Source organism: Ixodes scapularis, unplaced genomic scaffold (genome assembly GCF_016920785.2).
Source record: "Ixodes scapularis isolate PalLabHiFi unplaced genomic scaffold, ASM1692078v2 PGA_scaffold1__304_contigs__length_218370807, whole genome shotgun sequence".
NCBI classification, from domain to species: Eukaryota; Metazoa; Arthropoda; class Arachnida; order Ixodida; family Ixodidae; genus Ixodes; species Ixodes scapularis.
Window position 1 is genome coordinate 146,559,771 of NW_024609846.1, and position 20,526 is coordinate 146,580,296.

A 20,526-nucleotide genomic window follows, 5' to 3' on the forward strand; every position below is an offset into this window, starting at 1 on the left:
TTACTACCGGCCCGCACTTCTGCACTAACCAGCCTACCTATAAACAGGACATTAATCTATTGGCTGAAAAACCCCAATCCGCTCTTCTCAACGCACAGATTCCATAAGACTGCACAGTAAAAATAGCATTCTTTATGCAGAGCTAAGTACTGACATTCCAGATCTATCTGATCCAGGCATTTTTATTATGAGAAGATACAACAACACGGGAAAAGTAGCGGAAACAAAAAGGTGATGCGCTGTCATTTTGGTGCAACCTCTTCCTCTCCCTCCTTGCCTGTCTCTGTCGTGGAAGGGACGCCCGCATCCGTCTCCATCTTCTCCGGCTCTTCGGAGTCCCCCTGCGGTTCCGGTGGCTGGTCCCGTTGTAGCTTCTGCTGCTCTCTCTTTTCGTCGGGCGGTTGTTCGTGGTGCGGCTGCTTCTTCCTAGCATCGTAGTCCGCCTCCAGAGTCGCAATCTCCTTCTCCAGTTCCACGCAGGCCCGCTCGATCTCGTAGTTCTTACTCACGAGACTCACCCAGCTGTCCGAGAAAACGGGTCAGAATGTCAACGCGGTGCCCCTCTCTTGCCTGTCGTTGGAACGCTTTGGGTCTCTGCTCCCACGCTTGTTCAAATTTGAATGGGAAAGTGGATGCGATTACAGGACGAGCGCAGATGGTGGCACGCATTTGTCACGAAAAACCAAATAAATTTATCTTGCTTGCAACCTTAGATCAGCCTCATACTTGTGATAGAGCTGGATTCCCATTGGAATCACTTTACAATATGAAGTCTGTTTAGTTCTTTGTGATTTTGAATCACCTCGGTCCTTCAAATGTGCCATTAAAAACATATTGAGTTAATGGCAGTGGTATTAATACAATTCACACTCATTTTTATTAGTTATTCAGATTAATGTTGTTGCAAGCTTTGGGAAAAGCCGGCTTAGCTGCCGTGACACATTGCTTCATCTCGTAAGCCTCATTACAAACTTTGCTGTACCGGTTGTCTTTGATGCCAGAGGAGATAACAAAGTGACCTACCTGACTTCCAGGTTCTTGAGCTTTTCTCCCGCCTCAGTCTGTGAGGTCTTCCTCTGCCAGTTCACCTCCTGAATCTGTTTCCTGCACAGGCAACACAAAAGTATGGAGGATCACAATCGTTTTGAATTGAGAGCATGTTTGATTCAAAATTGCAGTTCTGTTTTTTGTTCTGGTTTTCAACAAAGATGTATCTCCCTTTGTTGAGATCATGCCATCTCTGGAATGTCTACAGATTTGCTCGGTTGTGACTAGTGATGGGCGAAACTTTCTCCGAAACAAGTCTCGGGCCCTAAACAAGTGTTTCAAAAGGTTTTGGAAAAGAGGCCGAATCTCAAACATTTTGGATAAATATGAATAGTTTCGGAGGGTTGCCAGACCACACTAATCAGCACCGTAAAAACACTGAAATGAGGAACACTATACAGTGCGTGAAATAATTAAGTTCGTAACATAAATACTCACAGTAAGAAAATAGCCATGATTTAGTTGCTTTCTGGCATTCTGAATGTGTATGTGTGGGCCACAAACAGCACCCGGGTCGGTAAAGGTGGTTTCGACCTCACAACCATCATATTTTAACAATTACAGAATCCAGATGCGACGCATCTTGGACAAACACTGTCCTAACACTACTCGCCCAGACATGAATAAATGCTTCCTTCCATGAGGAGAGCATCGGCTGCAATAATGAAGTTGTAAGTTATCCATCGTGGTCATACTGCATTTCCAGTCATTTGTATTACACTGGGTGTTTTTGAGAAAAAATAACCATGTTTTCTGGCCTGTGTAAATAAACTATGCATCGCAGGAAGCTGCAACACCGTGCGAATGTGACGCTAGCGGTTGGGACAGAATGCAAAAGTTTGAGAACATGGCATTACCTAGATCAAAAAATAAAAGACCTAGCTAAATATGACAAAACAAGAACTGACAATGCAGATACATGTGTCAATTATATAAGTTAAAAACACTTGGCAACAAAACAGAGCATACTGTTTTCTTTCTTGTTGACAAGTTGTTTTCAGTGAAATGAATCCTAAATGCACCCGAACGTCATTTCTTGTTATGACGATACAGTCAAACCTCAATGCAACGAAACCCCCGCTGTAACGAAGTACATAACTTTTTCTAACCGCAAGCATATGCACGCCATGTATTTTTGACCTTTATGTAATGAAGTCCCGTTTGCCGAAATTTCAAAGTAACGAAGTTTCATGGACAATTTGTCCCAAACTTTTGGGCCCCAAAGGAGATTTTGGGAAGCACATGCGCTGAAATGGGCCCCCGATAAAGCTCAAAGGGTGAAACGGGCCGAACCTGGCGAGTGTGGTGTACAGAACGGCCACTAGAGGACACTAGAGCCGCCGTCGTTTTGTTCGTCAGCTTCGTTCGCGCTGCATAGTTTGTTTCGAGGCCTAACTAAAAGCGTGCATTTCTCATTGTCCTGGGCGATGGAGCCTCAAAGGCAATGGAGCCGCCCCTGACAACGTCGACCTCGACAACTTTCTATACACCGACTCTGCTGTCATTGCGACGGAGGAGGTGACCGACGAGGCGATAGCTAGCCATGTTCGTGGGAACTTGCAAGACAGAGACGACGTCGAGCCTGATGAGCAAGACACCTGCGACGTGCCCAGTGACCGTGAAGTGGTGGACGCGATCGATGTCTTGAGGTGGTTCGCGATCACACAGCAAGACGAAGACGCAATGCAGGCCGTCTGGCTATGCGAACGTTGTGTGATGCCAATAATAGTGCCAAGAGTGGCCCAGAAAAAGGTGACTAACTACTTTCAACCGAAATAAAGGCGACCAAGGTTAGTTTTGTGCACCCGAGAAACATTTGTGGAAACTTTCTTTAACGTTAGCCTCGAATTTCTATGTAGCAAAATTTCAATGTAACGAAGTAAATTCTGAATTTTCCCGACTTCGTTACGTCGAGGTTTGACTGTATTAGTCTTAGGTAGACGCAGGCTCCAAGAGAAATATATTTTTTTTCTCTTTTGTTTTATTTACCCAGAAAGCGTCATGTTCTCAAAGTTTCGTGTTCTATCCCAAATGCCAGCATTACATTTTCAGAGAGTTTCGGCTTCCTGCAATGCGCAGTTTATTTATGCGGGTAAAAAGACACTGCTCTCATTTCCCAAACACACGTGGTACATCCCAACATTTGTGACGGCAAAACGGAAGCGAACTAGACCAAATGGCAGAAAACGATGAAGCACCATGCTATGTCATGACCAGTGGACCAAAGCAAACAGCACTCTGTGTTTGGTAATGCATTCATTCTAGGTACATAAACACACTGCACTAAGGTGTCCTTCCAGTCACATGTCAAATAGGTTGTCTGGAACGTGCACAATTCAGCAAAACTGGATACGTAAGTCTTCTCTGACCTCAAAACAACCTAAGCACAATGCTTGTTTGACGGTACACGGAAGTATCACTCACCTCAGACTTCACCTGGGAAGGGACGATTAGATGTGTACTTCTCATTGCCAGATTTTGACTTCTTGGAGACAGAATTCTGAATGTGTTGATGGCCAATTCTCATGGTAGACAATGATTATGCCATCTATCAAACTCACTGCCGGGACAGCGAACCTGAACGCCACAGGCAGCCGGTTGTTTTGAAGTTACACACATGTTTCCCAATTAACGCTATGATTGATAAGGTTGAACCCACGATTTCCCGAAACTTTGATGCTTGAACTCCAATTTTGAAACTTCGTCGCGACTCAAACTGTTCCAGCGAGAGACGCATACGCTGTTGTAATGTCACAACAAAGTATTCCAAAATGTCAAAGTTATGCCGTAAGACGCATGAAAATTTCTGAAGTGCTTTGATGCTGAGCGCCAAGTGTTTTGCCCTATCACTGGCTATGACGTTAGACCAAACTTGTGCCCGCTAACTTGAAAAATGTAATGGATTACAATTACAAATTACCAAGCCTCAAATGTAATGGATTACCGTTACAAATTACTTTGGCTGGAAAGTAACTGATTACTTTATTCGGTACGTAACAAATTACCTTCAGATTACTTTTCCCATACACTTATAAAAAAACAATAGGCGCAATTTTGATGTTTTCAAAATTGTTCTGCAACACTACTTTGCATTTTTTACATGCCCACATTATGGTAGTCCTTGTACAAATAAAATATTGTATTTAAGAGAAAGAATGGATGTGTACTCCGTTCACGTGTAAACTGACAAAGCAGCGAAAGCTGCAAGCACACCCACCATCACGCTAGCTTAAGGCGACCAGAAACGAAATTTGGCAGACAAAGCTATAGTCGGGTACAGGTTCAGAAAAGTTTTTGAGGGAAAGGAAAGCTGGGGAGGAGGGAGCAAACAAAATGCTGGAGAAAGGAGGAAGTTTCCTTCTCTCCGCTCCAGCATTCTGTTTGCTTCCTCCTCCCCAGTCCTCCTTTCCCTCGAATGCTTTTCTTAACCTGTAACTGACTGTGTCCTCCTTTCCCTCAAGTACTTTTCTTAACCTGTAACTGACTATAGCGGTGCGCATGCTCAGTAACAGCGTCTACCTCTGCTAGGAGATTCAGAGTTAAAGGGATGCTGAACCGAAATCTGGACTCACCAAAACACGCGGCCAAGGCGTGCAACGGGATGCTACAAACACCCAAACATCACTCATACAGCGATATCTCGAACAGATGACCGTATTTTTCAAAAAAAGAGGCGCATTTGGCAGGAATGTTGATGTCATGTTTTTCCGAGAAGGAGAGGGAACGGCCTCGCGTCTTCTCCGCCTCGCGGCCTTGAGGGAGCGAAGCGAAGAGAGGAGGAAACTAGGCATCTTGACATCACGCGCCTCGCCGGCCTGGTTCAATCTTGACTTCTTTTTCCAAAAATACGGCCGTCCATTTGAGGTATCGCCTTACTAGTAGTGTTGTAGGGATTGTAGCGTCCCGCCTACATCTCCAGCATTGTTCTTTTAAAATTCAAATTTCGGTTCACCATCTCTTTAAGGAACCGATCTACAAAACACCAGGCGCTTTTCAGCCGTGCCTCAAGAGAATACTAGAATACAGTAGCGAACATCAAAGACTAAGAGAAGCAACCTCGACCCCTTCGCGCGAGGCTACCTAATCCGTTATGCAAGCTGTGAGCTTGCGAATCGAAGGGGAATGAACCCGCGTTTCATGTCTCTGCAGGTGGCGGGAGAAGTCGAAAAAGTTGGAAAGGGTGAAACTGTGTGAAAGTGAAAGACAAATAGATACACCTAAGCACTTCTTATCAGTTGTGAATGCGAAAGCACGCACGCCACTCATCGCTCCCTTCTTTCGTCTGCGGCGTATGGCGCACTGACCTTGGGTGTGGAACGGTAAAGCCACTGCCTCGCAGACACAAAGAGCCATCGGGTGAGCGATTGTTCAAACTGACGCACAGCGGCCAATGGGAGCCTTGTCGACGCACGCCATCATCAGCTTTGCTTCGCTCCTTTGGGATCGGGGAAACTAGGTGCCGTTGTCTAGGCTTTTCACATGGTTTCATAGCTCGGAGCTGGCTACATTTGGAGAAAGGATTTAAGGTGCTGTTTTCGCACTTCGAAATGATGACATCGGCTCGCTCCATGAGACCCCCCCTCCCCAGTTAATGCTTTCGCATTAAAACAAAGAGCTTCCTCCTGCCCAGAAGAAGAAAAACACGATGGAAGGCGATGAAAAGAGGCAGAGCCTACTTGGCGTTGTCTTCTTGATCTTTGTCTTTCGCATATTTGTATATGCCTTGCAAGTTTTTCTAGTGGTTCTAGTGACTGGTCATACAAAAAAAAATTGTGTTTTCTTTTTGGTTACTTTCCTCTTCTCAATGCTTTCTATTTTGTTGAACTTGCTATCTTTGTGCTGCTGAATGGCCTGATCACATTGCTCCAGTTTTTGTATTATGTTCATATTTTTAAAAAGTAAAGAGTGGTAATTAAAGTAATCTGTTACGAATATATATAATAAAATACATTACAAATTACTGCAACAAGAAAGTAACATGGTAATTACAAAATTACTTGAAAAAGTAACGGATTACTTTACAAGTCTGTGTGAGACGTGCAGATGCATGCCAGTGCGAAATATAACTTATTCAATGTGTCGGGATGTCCAAGTAAACGGGTATCACGGGAGATTTCTACGTAGTGCCACAAAGAACTGCTACAAGTAACGCACAATTATTTGTGTAACTCTCTCACTTTTTCGATAAGGTAGAATAAAAGAGAGCCCTAGATGGCGTCGCCAAAATGGGAATCGAATGAAGAACCAGCAACAAAAATACCATGTTTCCATCCTTGTTTTTCATTTTCACAAGTTTCAGAGGCTTTGCTTTCTTGCATGATAGACCCCCCCCCAAAAAAATATAATGAAGCATGAAGCACATGACCAGTGATCTTGGAACCTAGTAACAGCCCCAAGATAAAACAAATTCACGCATTCCCCAAACTATCGTGGCAAAAACAGCGGGGCGTTTTCAGGTAAAATCGAACAATTATGCCTGGTGACCATTTTTAATTTTGATGAGAAAAATATAATTTGCTGCCCTCCATGCCCAGAAAAATAAAAACAATCCTTGTTTTATAAAAAAAAAAAAAAATGTCTTTGCAAAAAAAAAAATTGTAAGTACCCCCCAGTCATGTGCGCGTTTTGTGTATCGTGCGATGTTGGCATTTTGGGCACCTTCCCCCCAAAAAATGTTCTAGCTACAGGTCTAGAAATATTTACTGAGAAATTAGGCATAGGAAGAATTGACAAAAAGTGTTATTCACCGAGTATTAGGGTCATTATTTTGAGAAATTGCAAACATGGCACATTGCACACTAACGCTCTGGATTAAAGTGTTTTTTTTTCTCCCTATCTATAAAAGCTAAAATCTTCAAACTTTGCTAGTGTGTTGCTCTGTATACAGGGTGTTACACGAAGGGTGGACAAATTCGATATTGCGAAAACTATGCGTCGCAACAAAAAAAAGGCTTGTGTAGTTTTGGTCCTGGGCCAGGGGCCTATTTAAGAAAATTATTAAAGTCCAGGATAATTATATTGTTAATTATTTTTGCGTAATTAACTTCTTTAATATTGTGTTTAAGGGCATTGTTTCAATTAGAAAATTGCTCAGCATCATCAAAAACCACTAAATCAACAAATTGCAGAACAATAGGAGGCACGCGAAACATTTTACGGGTTTTTGAAAAACCGCACAAAATCGACGGGCTTTCAAGTTTCGGTTTGCTATCGGAGTGCGTCTCGGCCCCGACGGCACCGCGCCCCGTGGAGAGATAGTGCAACCAGCCTCTGCTGTGTCGCTCAGAGGCTGGTTGCACTATCTGTCCTATTAGGCCCTTCGAAAATGCTTTGCAATATTTCTGTATTTTTGAATTTACAGAGTGCTAAATATACAGAATTGCTGCAACAGAAGTAGAGGAAGATAGGACATTGCCGATTTCAAACAAGGGCAAGCAAGGGGTCGAAAAATGTAGGAAGTCTGTGTAGAGAAAGCACTGTGACAGGAGTTCGTGAAACATAAGAATTCATACAAAATATTACAGGTAAGTATGAAGCAGTGGCGTCACAAGGGTCAGCGGCACCCAAAGCGGGGTAGCCCGCCGCGACACCCCCCCCCCCCCCCCCCCCTTCCCCCGCTCTCGCGTGGCCCGCCGCGACTCCCCTCCCCCCCCCCCCCCCCCCTTCCCCGCTTTCGTGGCCTGCCGCAACACCCCCCTGAGCGCTGCACCCGGGGCGGTCCACCCCCCCGCCCACCCTTGTGACGCCACTGGTTTGAAGCACAAGCCAACAATTTAATTACAGATTTCTCAGATCAGTGAATTTCAAAGCCTACCCTTCGGGCTGGGCTGCCAACAATCTCGTTTAAATAGTGATAAGAAAGAAACTTATGTTTAAAGTGGTACAATTGAACCGAATTTAATGAATCAAGGTCCTGTGCACACATTCGGCGCTTGTCGCATGCATTCTTTCTGACCTGAATCGGTCACGGTGCTCTACTGGCCCTTCAAGGAGAAATATTTTTTTCCCGTTTTGCCTGTAACGATTACCGTTCGTTTCTTCTCAGTGGCACCGCAAGCTCGCGACATCGATCTGCTTTTTGCATCCATGGGAGACTTTACTTTCAAAGGTATCTTTTCTGCGTCTGGTATTCTTGCTAAAACAGCTGTGGTTGTGAAGTGTCGGACCGCTTACACTGCCACAAGTCACAAGGATGAATTCCACGCACAACAGAAACAGAGTCTCACTCCTTTGCTTTCATGTCCTTGAACACTTTGACCTCAGCTTTCGAAAGTTGGATTAGTTTCACGTTCGGCAGTTTAGTGTCCATTGGGGCAACCATCTCTGTCGCTGACTTGATCACCGACGTGGTGGGCCGTCGGAGGTTGTACAACGTTGCCTGGTGCTTGACACGACCCCCATTCCATCGCAGGCACTCTTGCCATGTTCAGTAGCGGAAAAAATCCACTTCGCTGACGTGTGCTTGTTGCACTGCAGCTCGTGTACTTCGTATTTGTTCTTAAAGTGGCTTGCTGCACCATCACTGACGTAGGTCACATGAGCATACCCAAACTGGATTTCACGATTCTCTAAACCGTTGTCATATAAATGAAGTTACAAACAATCTCATTCAATAGCAAGTTTTGTTTTTTCTCTTCTGCAGTATTTTTTTTTTGTGCAGTCTTTCACGGCGGCGGATTTATTGGCTCTTACAGGCGGTGCAGGTTCAGGTTCTGCCGCGCCCTACCTCCTATATCATGTTACCGCCAAGGTTGTAGGCTCTTCTGCCTGAAAAGCCGCTCCAGTTGCTTCCTTTACGTCGCATGGACGGAGATGCTACATGCCGGCTGTTGAAACGGGCACCGCGAAGCATGTTACAGGGTGGCACCTCTCGATCACTCCTGCTCATAGGCATTTTCGGGTCAGTTGTACAAAAATGTATTAAGAATTTTCCCTTCAAAACTACTGTCCACCTCCTCACCACCTCGTAGGATTTTTACGCATTTTAATAACAATGAAATTGTGAAGAATGTGTATGTGCACGCCCCATTTTTAGCAACCACGTTAGCGTGAATTCGGACATATTTCTCGCTTTATAACTTCTGAGCCACACGAATATTGCATTACGGTTTTGCAGATTCTGTTAGTACATATTATAAACGTTAATTTCTGAGAGTTGAACTTTTGAGAGTTACCTATATACAGAGCAACACACTGGCAAAGTTTGAAGATCTTAGTTATTATAGATACGGAGAGACAAAATCTTTAATCTAGAGCGTCATTGCGCAATGTCTCGTGTTTGCGATTTTGTTTCTCAGTTGCTCCGTGAATACTCCGTGAATAATACTTTTTGTCAATTCTTCCTCTGCCTAGTTTGTCAGTAAATACTTTTAGACCCGTAGCTAGAACAGTACTTTTGGGGAAAACGCCCGAAATGCCAACATCGCACGATACACAAAACGCGCACGTGACTGAGAGGTTGCTTACAATTTTTTTTCGCTAAGACAATTTTTTTTTTTTTTGAACAAGGATTGGTTTTATTTTTCCAAGCATGAAGCCAGCAAAATATATTTTTTTCATCAAAATTAGAAAAGGCCACCGGACATGGTTGTTCAATCTTACCTGAAAACGCCCAGCGGTAACAAAGAAACTATTGTGTGTTGCTTCACGGTGATGTTGCAGAGGGGAGCATGGTACGCATTTTGGGCCTAGACGGCACAAACGTTTCGGCAAGTAGCATCAACGAAGAGAAGCCCCGACAAAGCTAGCACTCGAGCGGTAGTCGAATGCCAAGTTCACGTCTCTCGAGGATGCACATCTCAGCTTTGACCCCCCTTCTCAATGAGTCTCCATTCTCCACAAAGCACGTGCCTGTCCTCTTTCATTCCACCTCCTGTACACTCTCCCGCCTTATGTGCGAGTGATGGCTGCCTTGTGATAACATTTTGAGCTCGCTTTTTTTGCGTAGAGAACACCGGTATAAAATTAAGTGCTTCTGCCCTTTCTCTGGTTCTTTTTCAGGCCAGTGAATTTTTGTACAACAATCCTGCATTACAGGAGTGTATTGGAAGAATCTGCATTAAGGATTAGAAGAATCTGCATGATAGGCAGGTTCCTCAGTTTTGTTGTTGTTTTTGTTGGAAAAATAAAGGTACAGTCGAATCTCGTTAATTCAAACTTGAGGGGGACCGAAAATTTGTTTGAATAAAGCAAAGTTTGAATTACCGGGAGTTTCCTCCCATAGAGACGCATAGGATGGGACCTGCATATTAGTTTGAATTATCCACAAGTTTGAATTAAGAGAGTTTGAATTAATGAGATTCGACTGTACTATTATTATTACAATTATTATTAACCACCTCCAGCACAAGCTCTCTACTTTCAATGACAGTTGGGCATCTCGAGAGCTTTGAAGAGGCATTCACAGTCAAAGTATGATAGAAAGCAATGAATGCATGCTCAAGGCCAGTCGTCCGAGAGAAATGCACCAGCGTTCTCATTGTGTTTGTTGAAGCCGGCTATAATGCCGACTGCACAGTTTGCAACATATGCGGCTTTGTGCGGGTGAGCTGGGTTCAAACCCTGCTCAGTCTATTTTTGGTTTCACTACTCTTTGTCTCTCTGGTAGGTTTCAGCACATTTTTGTCACTTACTTTATGTTCCCGATTACCGTATTTTCCGGTGTATAAGACGCACCTTTGTATAAGACGCACCCGAATTGTGGGCACCGCCAAGAGCCCACTTGACGAGCCGGTCTTCAAGTTCAGGCCACCGCGCCTTCTTTCCGCGGTCAGCCTTTTTTCCACTTTTCATCGCCTGTAGTTTGGTGGACGACTGTCGCCATGTGCGAATCATCTTCTCGGTGACGTCGAAACGGCGACCTGCAGCCCGGTTACCGTGTTCGGTAGCGTACTCGACCGCAGATAATTTAAACTTCGCTGTGTAGCTCTTGCGCGACTGCGGTGGCATATTGTAGCAAGACCGGGCAGATGGCAGGAAAACACGACGACGCACGTACGCAGAGCGAACAAAGATGAAAATGGCGACTGAAAAAGAGAGGCGGCTTGTCCTGGCTTGTCCTGGCTTGTCTTGGCGAGAAGCGTGATTGTCGCCACCTGTTGGCATTTCACATTACTTACGCCTGGGACCTCCGCATCCGCAACGACCGCATGTTTGCAATCTTGGAGTTCACCTAAAACGTGGCACGCGGTGGTCCCCGTATTGAAGTATCACCGTGTTAAGACCGCGTGATCGGTAGCGATATTTTGTTTTTGGTGAAACAAGCTTGAACATCAACCGAGTAAATTCCAAATTTCTGAACTCGCAAAAAAAAAAAAAAAACAATTCGCGTATAAGACGCACCGTTGTATAAGACGCACCAGCAAGAACTTTTGAAAAAAACCGCGTCTTATACACCGGAAAATACGGTAGTACTTTCGTGAAAAGAAATCGCGTATGGAGGTGGCCATAGCACGCTGCACCGAAGTCAGTTTCACATTGGCGCTTGAATCTGCTGCAACGCCGACTTGGACACTCGCAATGAAGCCATTTGTTGAACTTTTTGTATTGACGTGACTGTGCCACATTAAACCTCTAGTTATCTCAGTTATTCATTGTTTCATCACCAGCCGTCTGTGACATCTATGGTGGAGATCGGCAAGCGCTCGAACGAGTGCTTGCCAACTAAGTGACATGGTGTGGCGATCCGTGACAACATAACACGTTCTACGTCAAAAGTAATGAGCGGACGGTGATGCCAATCTGACCTGAGGTCCTGCAGCTGCTTCTGCAGCTGGTGCAGCATGCGCACCAGCGCGGCATTGTAGGCCTTCCAAGCCTCGCATCCGTAGCGTGCCATGAGCTCCAGGTTAGCGATGCGGGTGGCCTGGTGCTCCAGCTGGGCCCACGAGTTGTCCACGCACTCGCTCCACGACGCCACGTCGGTCGTCTTGCCCGCCGCCGGCTGGGGCAGCTCATACCTGCAAGACCATTGGGCCCGCTCCAGGTGCAGCCGTGTTTTGCAGCATCTTGACGTCGCAACGCCGGCAGCACAGGCCTCCCGAATTAATACTATGGTGCCTGGAACGTGCCTTCGACGAACCTTTCGCAAAAGTTACGAAAGTCCGCACACCTAGCCTATCACGTGACACTGAAGAGGGCAAGAGGGTAGTGCAATTGCTTGCCCACACTTGCCCGTTTGCCGTCACCTCAGTGTTGTGCCTGTCGTCTACTATGACCGGTTGCACCCATCGAGCCCGGCATTCCCTTTGGCGCTGCGGACGCCGCCGCACGTGTCGGAAAAGGTCTACAGACGAGTTTGGCGTCCTGTAATGCCCACGCGTTGAAAGAAATCCCAAAGTGGCGACAAACGACGTAGCGGGAGCCGGCGCATCGTGCTGGTGCATGTTGCAGTGATGTGATTGGCCTAAGCCGTTTTGGAGCACCTTTTGGAGCAGCCAGAACAGTATTTTGGAGCAACAAAAGTGGCTTGTGGAGCCGCTAAAACAGTGTTTCGGAGCAGCAAAATTGGCTTTTGGAGCAGCCAAAATAGTGCTCCGGAGCAGCAAAATTGGCTATTGTAGAAGATATTAGAAAAATAAAAATATTTGTTTTAAGTGTGGGGCAAACCAAGGAGACTTTGCTTGCCGCAATAAACAAATTATAGTCAAGTTACGCCAACTGGGAGCCTTTCAACACGTAACTGAAATGCCAATGACATGACACATTTTGCAATGCTTCAGTTAAATGATACGTATATATGTACCCGCTATAGGTAAGTAAGAACCAAAGTGCACATATTAAAATTTATTTGAAAATGACCAGCTCAGTATAAGTAGCACAGCATTAGGTTGCTAGTGATAAAATAAATGAAAGCAGTCTCCAATTGATGAAACATGTAACTACTGCAGTGCGATGCGAAATTGTCGCGCGAGCGGAGATGCATGGCTGCTCGATCGAAATGACGCCACTCCGCTCCGTCGCCAACTGGTTCTCAAAATTGTATGCAAAATGTAACTGTCCAGCATACGACAAAAAACAGTCCAGTGGCACGTGCTTGCCAGGCCGGCAGGCAAGGTACAAACTAAACACACAGAAAAAAAATCCTGAGCACATCGATGCAAGACATCACGAGCCAGGGTCAAAAGGATCTTGGAGCGCTTTATGCAACGACTGAACTCGAGACAAACAAGCGCACTGCGCGGGTTCAGCGTGCAGACATTGCCTTCTTTGCTTTAGCTCACTTCTCTTCACCAACTTTCTTTCACTGCAGATTTTTCACGTACTGGGGTCCCTCTCGAAAGAAGGCCCACCGAGAGAAACCTAGGTAATCAATACTTCGACACAGAAGTCTGTGAGCTAAAGAGGGATTTTTGTAGTAGCGAATTAAACAAGAACAGGAATGTTGATGAACATGCGGCGGTATTTAGTTTCATTTTAGAAAGCGCCATATCTACGTGGGGACGGCAACACCCGACGGCAACACCCGACGTCGCGCGACCACGGTGACTGGCAGGCAGGGACCAAATATAGTTTTCCCCCGGCCGTTGCTTTCGGGAGCGAGTGCTTCAGCTCACAAAGGAACTCCCGCAGCGCGAAAACGTGGTTTCGTTTCATAGCATGATGGCGTGGCTGGTACCCCAGCACGTTAGCGTCGGAGCGCCGCACACATCCGCAACTATCAATAAAAAAATTAAAAAAACGCGAGACGATTAGGACGCAGAACGGGACATGACGGGAAAACCATGCAAGACCGGAAGAACGATTGATGCAGGGTACTTTGTGTCGGGCGGCCGCTTGCGCCACCTAGCTCACCGCGTGCTCAATTACGGTACTCAGTTTAGTTTTGGTTTAGAAGGCTACCAAAATTGGTCCTTTGGCGCAGGCTTGGCGCAGATTACCCATAGCTTGGCAAAATGTAGCAGGATGTAGCAGGGTTAGCCCCTTGGCGCAGCAATCACATCACTGGTGTTGAGGATACCAAGTGGTCTCCACGAAACCATTTAGTCATAGAAACGAACCACTGCAAACCAGAACGAAATTAAACTCCATGGACAGTGATCATCACCACACCACCCTCAGGGGGCGGGGGGGGGGGGGGGGGGGGGGTCTCACGTGGGAATACTGCGTCGGATCTCCTGCTGCCGCTCCAAACGCCTACGAGATTTTTTAGTTGCTCGCCTGTCGAGATCCAGAGCCAATTCCAGCAATTTGTGTTGCAGCGCGAGGATCCACAGAACAGACCACATTTCTTTTCATCCCCCTGTCTCAGCCAGTGGTGTAGACAAGAAGGCTCTCAATTTGAAAGTGGCCTACCGTAGGTGTTTTATAACTCTGAGAATACCTCAGGTGCGAAGTTGGGCTAATGACAAGGAAGCAAACGTCTGAACAGTTGCAAAGAGGTCAGGAGGTTCACTGAAGGCTACTGACTTTGAGTAACCCGAGCAGACAAAATTCTAAAACAAAAAGAAGCTAGGATAAAGTAGCCAAATATTAGGCAAAGGGAGAACATCACGACCACATTCGCTATATACTCTTTGTACAAAAGTTTGTCGATGTTTCTCGCGCATTAATGCTGACATTCTATGGAGTGTTGTTTTCCTTCCACATTCAAAATGTGCAGGATTCCAGAAACACTGTTGGAACCACTTGTCCCAAAGAAATTGCATAAATACAAAATCCCTGCAAACTACTAATAATAATTTTAAAAAAAATTCAAGGCACTGGATACATAAGAAATGACCACTCACAGTAGTATTGTGGTGCTATCAGCTGATAATAAAGATGAGAACGCAGCTTGTATTAGCCCTAGGTGATCGATCAAATGGGCATTTTTGCGGCTGACACATAACATTTAGATTAAATTTCAGCACTGATAATGTACTACCATCTCGCTCGCGACAATATGGTTGCACATCCCTTCGATGCAGCACCATGCCTTGCAAAAGAAAACTAACAAGAGTATGTATATCAAGTCTGTAAAGCACAATCTTCCTGACACATGTCTTGAAATATAGGAAATGTCCTGCGGTCTTTGTCGCACCCTAAGCATGGACATTCTTTCTTTTTTTAGGGTGATGCAGATGCCGTAAAATACAGAGCAAGTACCCACCAAAAAGTCGAAGATAATAAAAAAAGAAAAGGGGGGGGGGATGTGTAGTCGGTAGGTTTGAGAGCAGGAAAGCAAAAGTGGCATGTGGTGGGGTAGGCCCTCCTTTAACCCCGTGAAATGCCCTAGCAGTCTGGTGGAGCCCCTAATTTTTCAAGCAGCCACTCCCCTCAAGCCTGCTTTGCACCAACGCGCTTGTCTCAAGCTTCCATGCTCCGCACCGGCGCATGCGTGTAAAGCTTCACTACCTTGCAACAGCTTGTCAGAGAAGCAGCTGACAGGGAGGGACACCTGAGTTAGCTCGATGGGCTCAGAAGTTTGCCAAGGTAGGCAACTGATACGTCCTTCGCCTATATTTCAAATGCTTAAAAAGAAGGGGTGGGCACTCAATGTGGCACGGGTGCATGCTCGGTATTCTATGGCAGTGTCGCGCTCGATACTCTACGAGTTTATATTTTTAGAGCTTGCTTTTATTTTTGCGGCTTCTAGTTTTTGCGAATCGGTCACAAAGGACATAATCGCGACCGCTAAAATTCGCGAATTCCAGAAACCTGCATTGAAACTCTTAAGGATCGAAAGTTTCGCGTGCCCTTAAATTTTGCGAAAATTTCAGTTCGCAAAAATAATGGCACGCAAACATTAATACAGTAACTCAATCTCTCGTAATACTAAGAGTTGAAATCTCACAAAGACGATTTTCTCCACTCAACGCAACTCTGTTTTCGCTGTGGATGTGAGAAGACGACACTAGAAATTGCGCTGCCACAAGGATGTGCATGTTCAGTTCAAAACTGACTGAAGTGGACAGCTAAGGTGGTTAGGAACGACGTGGCGTAAAATCCAGAAATAAGGAGAAAAAAGGAACAATACAAAATCAGACATACCGGCAAAAGTCTGCATAGTCACCGACCGAATACTTTTGTCATCAATGTCGACAGTTTGGGTCATGTTAAGCTTAACGGCATTTGTGCACGGCAGGGGTGCCCCTTACCTTTTCATGCTCATCATCTCCATGGGTAGCCTCGACTGAAGGCGCTCAAACTCGGTCTTCATAGTTTCAGACTGCAATGAGACGCATAGCTGATTAAGTAATAGAGACCGACACCACAGACAGAGGAAGAGATAGCAAGAACTACATTCCACAATTCACACACCACAATACTGGCATGGCGGTGGAAGCTGCAAGCTCATTGGACCAGTCATATGTGGATCTTTTGCACACACGATTATAATCCCGCCGATACACACGTGCGGAGAGGCGAGTCAGGTCATGACAGGCAGGCAGCTGATTGGCTCGGCGGGCCCCTTCTTATTATCCTGTCAGCTTAGGGTTGAACACAATACAGGACAGCAATACTTAATGTCTAGAAAAGAAGTCGAACAGCTCCCTTCAACTGAAAGCAGTGCAGAGGTGTTGGTGAGATAATTTTCTTACAACAATCCCCGTTTCCTTTCAAATCTAAAACCATTAAAAAATTTTTTTAGAAATCTAGCAGCCTTATTTATGACATTTAAATTTGTCTGAAGAACATATTTTTAAAGATTTGAGCGTGTTGATAATCTAATTTGACTTAAAACAAAAGAAACACACGAGGTCGAAACAAACAACACGAAAGGGCAACTTTCTCAGCAATTTGGGGGTTTCTGGCGGGTTGTTCCCTAGCTTTTCCATATCGACACGAATTGCTGAGATAGGGTCCGGCTCGAAACAAGCGAGCCACTCGGAGCAATTCGAAGACGTTTCAAGTGGCAGCAGGCTAATCAGGGATGCAATATTTTCACGTGATACCCCGTGCCGGTGATGATGACAACTAAAGATTTGGTTCTGGTCTGAAATTTATTGTGTTTGGAAATTAACCGTTTCAGAAAGATGAGTTATATTTGTCAACGCCATTTAAAGGTATAAAAGCATGTTTATAGCGGCTAACTGTGTACCTAAATAGTGCAAGAAAAATAAAATTTAATGATGATGCTGGCAAATTGCAGCAATTGGTTGCTGCGTGTGAACGCGCGAAACCAGCAACTTGCGATGTCAAGTTGCTGGGAGAAATTGCCCCGTGTGAAGCGGGCCAAAGAACTTCGTAGACGCCACAGAGTCGGGCCACCGAATGATGTGCCTCTGTCGCATGCCATCCAGCATCGTTTCAGTCGTAGAAATATTTTGAGTGCATCTTTATGCGGCACTGCAGACTGGATGGATGAACCTTCACGAACTTGAATAAATATGCAATGACAATTTTTACGCCACCCCGTTAATTCATGCCCGAGCCGGGTATGGGCAAGGTTGGACGACTTACCTCGAACTGATGCAGAGACAGCTGTGGCAAGTGTTCCAGATAGTTCTTCGTCGGCCTGTACCGCCGTGTTTCTTCCTCGACCATAGCCATGACCTAATAAAAAAGAGAAATCGGCGAGAAGCACGCTGTAGGTGGCGAAGCATAGAGCGTTCAAAAGGGATGGCTGCAGCATGGTTAGTGTTAACCAGCATTTTAGTGTGTCAAAAACAAAATGTGATGTTTGGCTTAAGAAAATCGATTGCATAAGATCTCAACTCACGGCTTCTCGAATACCGGGTTCATCGTATCCTTGATCAATGTAAGGGAGAGCGTCAACAAGCACTTCGCCGGCCATGTTGTTTGTGACTCTTGGATTCGGATTGAGATTGGCTCGACGTACTGAAATTAGTTCGATCAGTGTTGCGGTCTTATTGGAGCATAAACCCGCTAGAATGTCCATAAATATGCATCCCGCTAGCTTCGGACTGGGGATTCTCCTTCGATGTTGTCACCAACGAGGTAGAGGGGCTTAGAGCGATAAACCGGGGTTCCGGTCTGCACTCGAAAGTGACCCCCATAAGGAGGCTGCCATTGTACGCAAATTTGACCACACGTCACATGACCAAACCAAATACGTGACGTCACAGGAAAGATGGCAGCGCCCATGCTGCGGCTGGCCCCAGCTGGCCGGAGCTTGTCGGATGCTTTGTTGGTTGTCGTTCGTCTCGGCGAGTTGATTTCAGACGCGGAAGCCGTCATATGAGGCCGGTCGAAAGCGAGTTCAGAGTTCAGCGTGGTGTTTGACGTAGGTATAACGTGAAAATACGGAGAAACGGTGTGCATTTCGCTGGTGACCGACCGGGATATTGCCACGGAAGAGACAATCTGACCTACGTTGCTCGGACCTCGGATTGATTCGGATACCGCTAGGATAAAATTTAAGGCGACGTTTCTGTGCTCTCGTTGACCATCGGAATCTTCGAGGTTTGCAGTGAAGCGCGTGCAATATATTTGGATACACAGTTTAGCGACGGAAATTGCCTGAGTCGTGCTTGGCGGTGTGCAATCACGGTGCAGCTTCGATCAAATGACCGAGGGCTCACTTCGGTTGTGCGGCGCACCGGAAGGCTGCCTTGAAGCTGGTAGTTCCCGTGCCGTGCTGAATGATGCTGTGCTGCTTACAAATTGTTCCGACGTAGAAGTGCACTTTCACGGAGCACAGGTGTGCGGCGCACCGAAGAGCTGCCTTCAAGCTGGTAGTTCCTGTGCCATGCTTTAGGTGATGCTGTGCTGCTTCCGAAATTGTTCCGGCGTAGCCGTGCACTTTCACGGAGCACAGGTGTTGCAGTTGGTATTGATCCCGCTGGTCTGTCGCACGTTTCGTCAACACAAACGTTTCATCCACACTCGTTACGCGAATTGCAAGCTGTCCGGACATTTCACCGAGCGTGTTACGTACCCAGCTCACGCCGCTTTGTGGCAACAGTCTGCAGTGGCTCATTACCAGAAAAGTGGTCCCACATCCATTTCAGTTCAGTTCGTCCACGGCAGTCGCCAAACCCCGAAGGAGAGGATTTATTCGGACAGAATGCCACTAAAGCAATGCAGCTTCTTCAGTGGTCAGGATAGATTCTCTTCTGCTAGTTTTGTTATACTGTCACGGATCCTTGTTCCAGTCCTATCTTCTATCAATATTCACTATTCTGGGACACTGCAGGTCATGCTCAGCTGTAATCGTATGTTCAGGTGGAGGTACTGGGCACCTTACCCGTAGCCCTTCACTCTGTGTGAACCCAGCGGCTCTTCAGCCGAGTTACCCGATAATGGGACACGGCTGGCGGACTATTCTGCGTCTTATACCCCTGTCGAGCCGTAGGCAAAGTTCTGACCCGAGCCTGGCAGAACAACCACAAGACGACCAAGTACCACAAGGAGTAACCTCGGAAATACACCACGAAGCACCTGAAATCCGAGCCAGTTGCTGCTACCAGGAAAAACCACCGGAATTCGGTGTCCTGTCAGAAAATCCGAAGCTGACTAAGCCAACAATGACAAACCTGTAGCAGCAAACCGTGTCCCCTCCCACCATTGTTTGCATGCCCGTCGCAAATCACACTCCGACGCTTTTTCACGCAAGCTGTATGAAGACGTCAAGGACTGGATTGAACAATATGACAGTGTCGCCCGCCACATTGGGTGGACAGACAACCAGCTCCTGCAGAACCTATACTTCTCGTGGAAGCAACTGCCGGCGCCGGTCTGAGAACCGTGGATCCTCCTTAACGTCATGGGAAGTTTGCAAGATCAAGCTGAAGCGCGCATCCGTCGGCCAACATCAACGAAAGAGAGCCGCATTCTTGATTCTGTCCAGGACACTGCCCCAATGAGAGCGCCACCGCACTCGTGGAGGATGTTTTGCGCTTGATCGAGCGCCCACGCCCACGCCGACCTTGATGCTACAGAAGACAAGAACCTAAGAATCCCATGCGCCCCACGTGAGGGACAACACCTTCGGCAGCCTTGTCCGCAACCCCCCAACAACAGTCGAAGTGTTCATATCACTGAGGCTTCCAACATGGAATGTGCACTGCATGCCCGAGCCTGCCACTATGAACAACTTCCCGGCGTCTCGACACTCGAGTTGTCCAGCTACTACTTCGACGCCAGCCTCCCAGGCATCCACGACATCACCCACGACGTTGCCTGGGAGGAGATAAGGAAGCTACTTCCTGCCATCAGTTGCCCGGCTTTTATTTTGATTGCCGAGATTGTTTCGGAACAAGTTTGACAGGTATTTCAACCGAGAGTTCTGCGAGCGAAGCGGCATCTGACAAACCAAGGGCAACTTACGCCACAATAGCACGACGACCGCCACCGGCTGCCCCTTAGTATTCAATGCCAATTCAATGAGACACTCTAACGCCGAAGCATTTCCGACATCGTGTGTAGGTCCGCGCTCAACAAAGTACACAGAGGAAAACGTAGGTGATGCGAATGTGCGACCGAAAACCACTTTGCTACCACTGCATGAAGCCGACCATGTCTACCAAAGCAGCCCGTACCAATGAATTGGTCTGCGAGGGTTCGTGCCAAACGACCCTCGATTACGTCTCGAGG

At 46.4% G+C, this 20,526-nt stretch overlaps 1 protein-coding gene across 1 annotated transcript; it reads right to left on the reverse strand.

The window, feature by feature from the left end:
- Positions 1-164: 164 nt before the first annotated feature.
- LOC8053676 (pre-mRNA-splicing factor SPF27) lies at positions 165-18,008 on the reverse strand. The gene is made up of 6 exons (XM_029984217.3): positions 17,690-18,008; positions 17,431-17,523; positions 16,125-16,195; positions 11,793-12,005; positions 1,024-1,104; positions 165-522 (listed from the first exon to the last, which is right to left on the reverse strand). Exons 1-6 carry the CDS (start codon positions 17,867-17,869, stop codon positions 243-245), a joined length of 918 nt encoding a protein of 305 aa, XP_029840077.3. The 5' UTR covers positions 17,870-18,008; the 3' UTR covers positions 165-242.
- Positions 18,009-20,526: the final 2,518 nt, after the last annotated feature.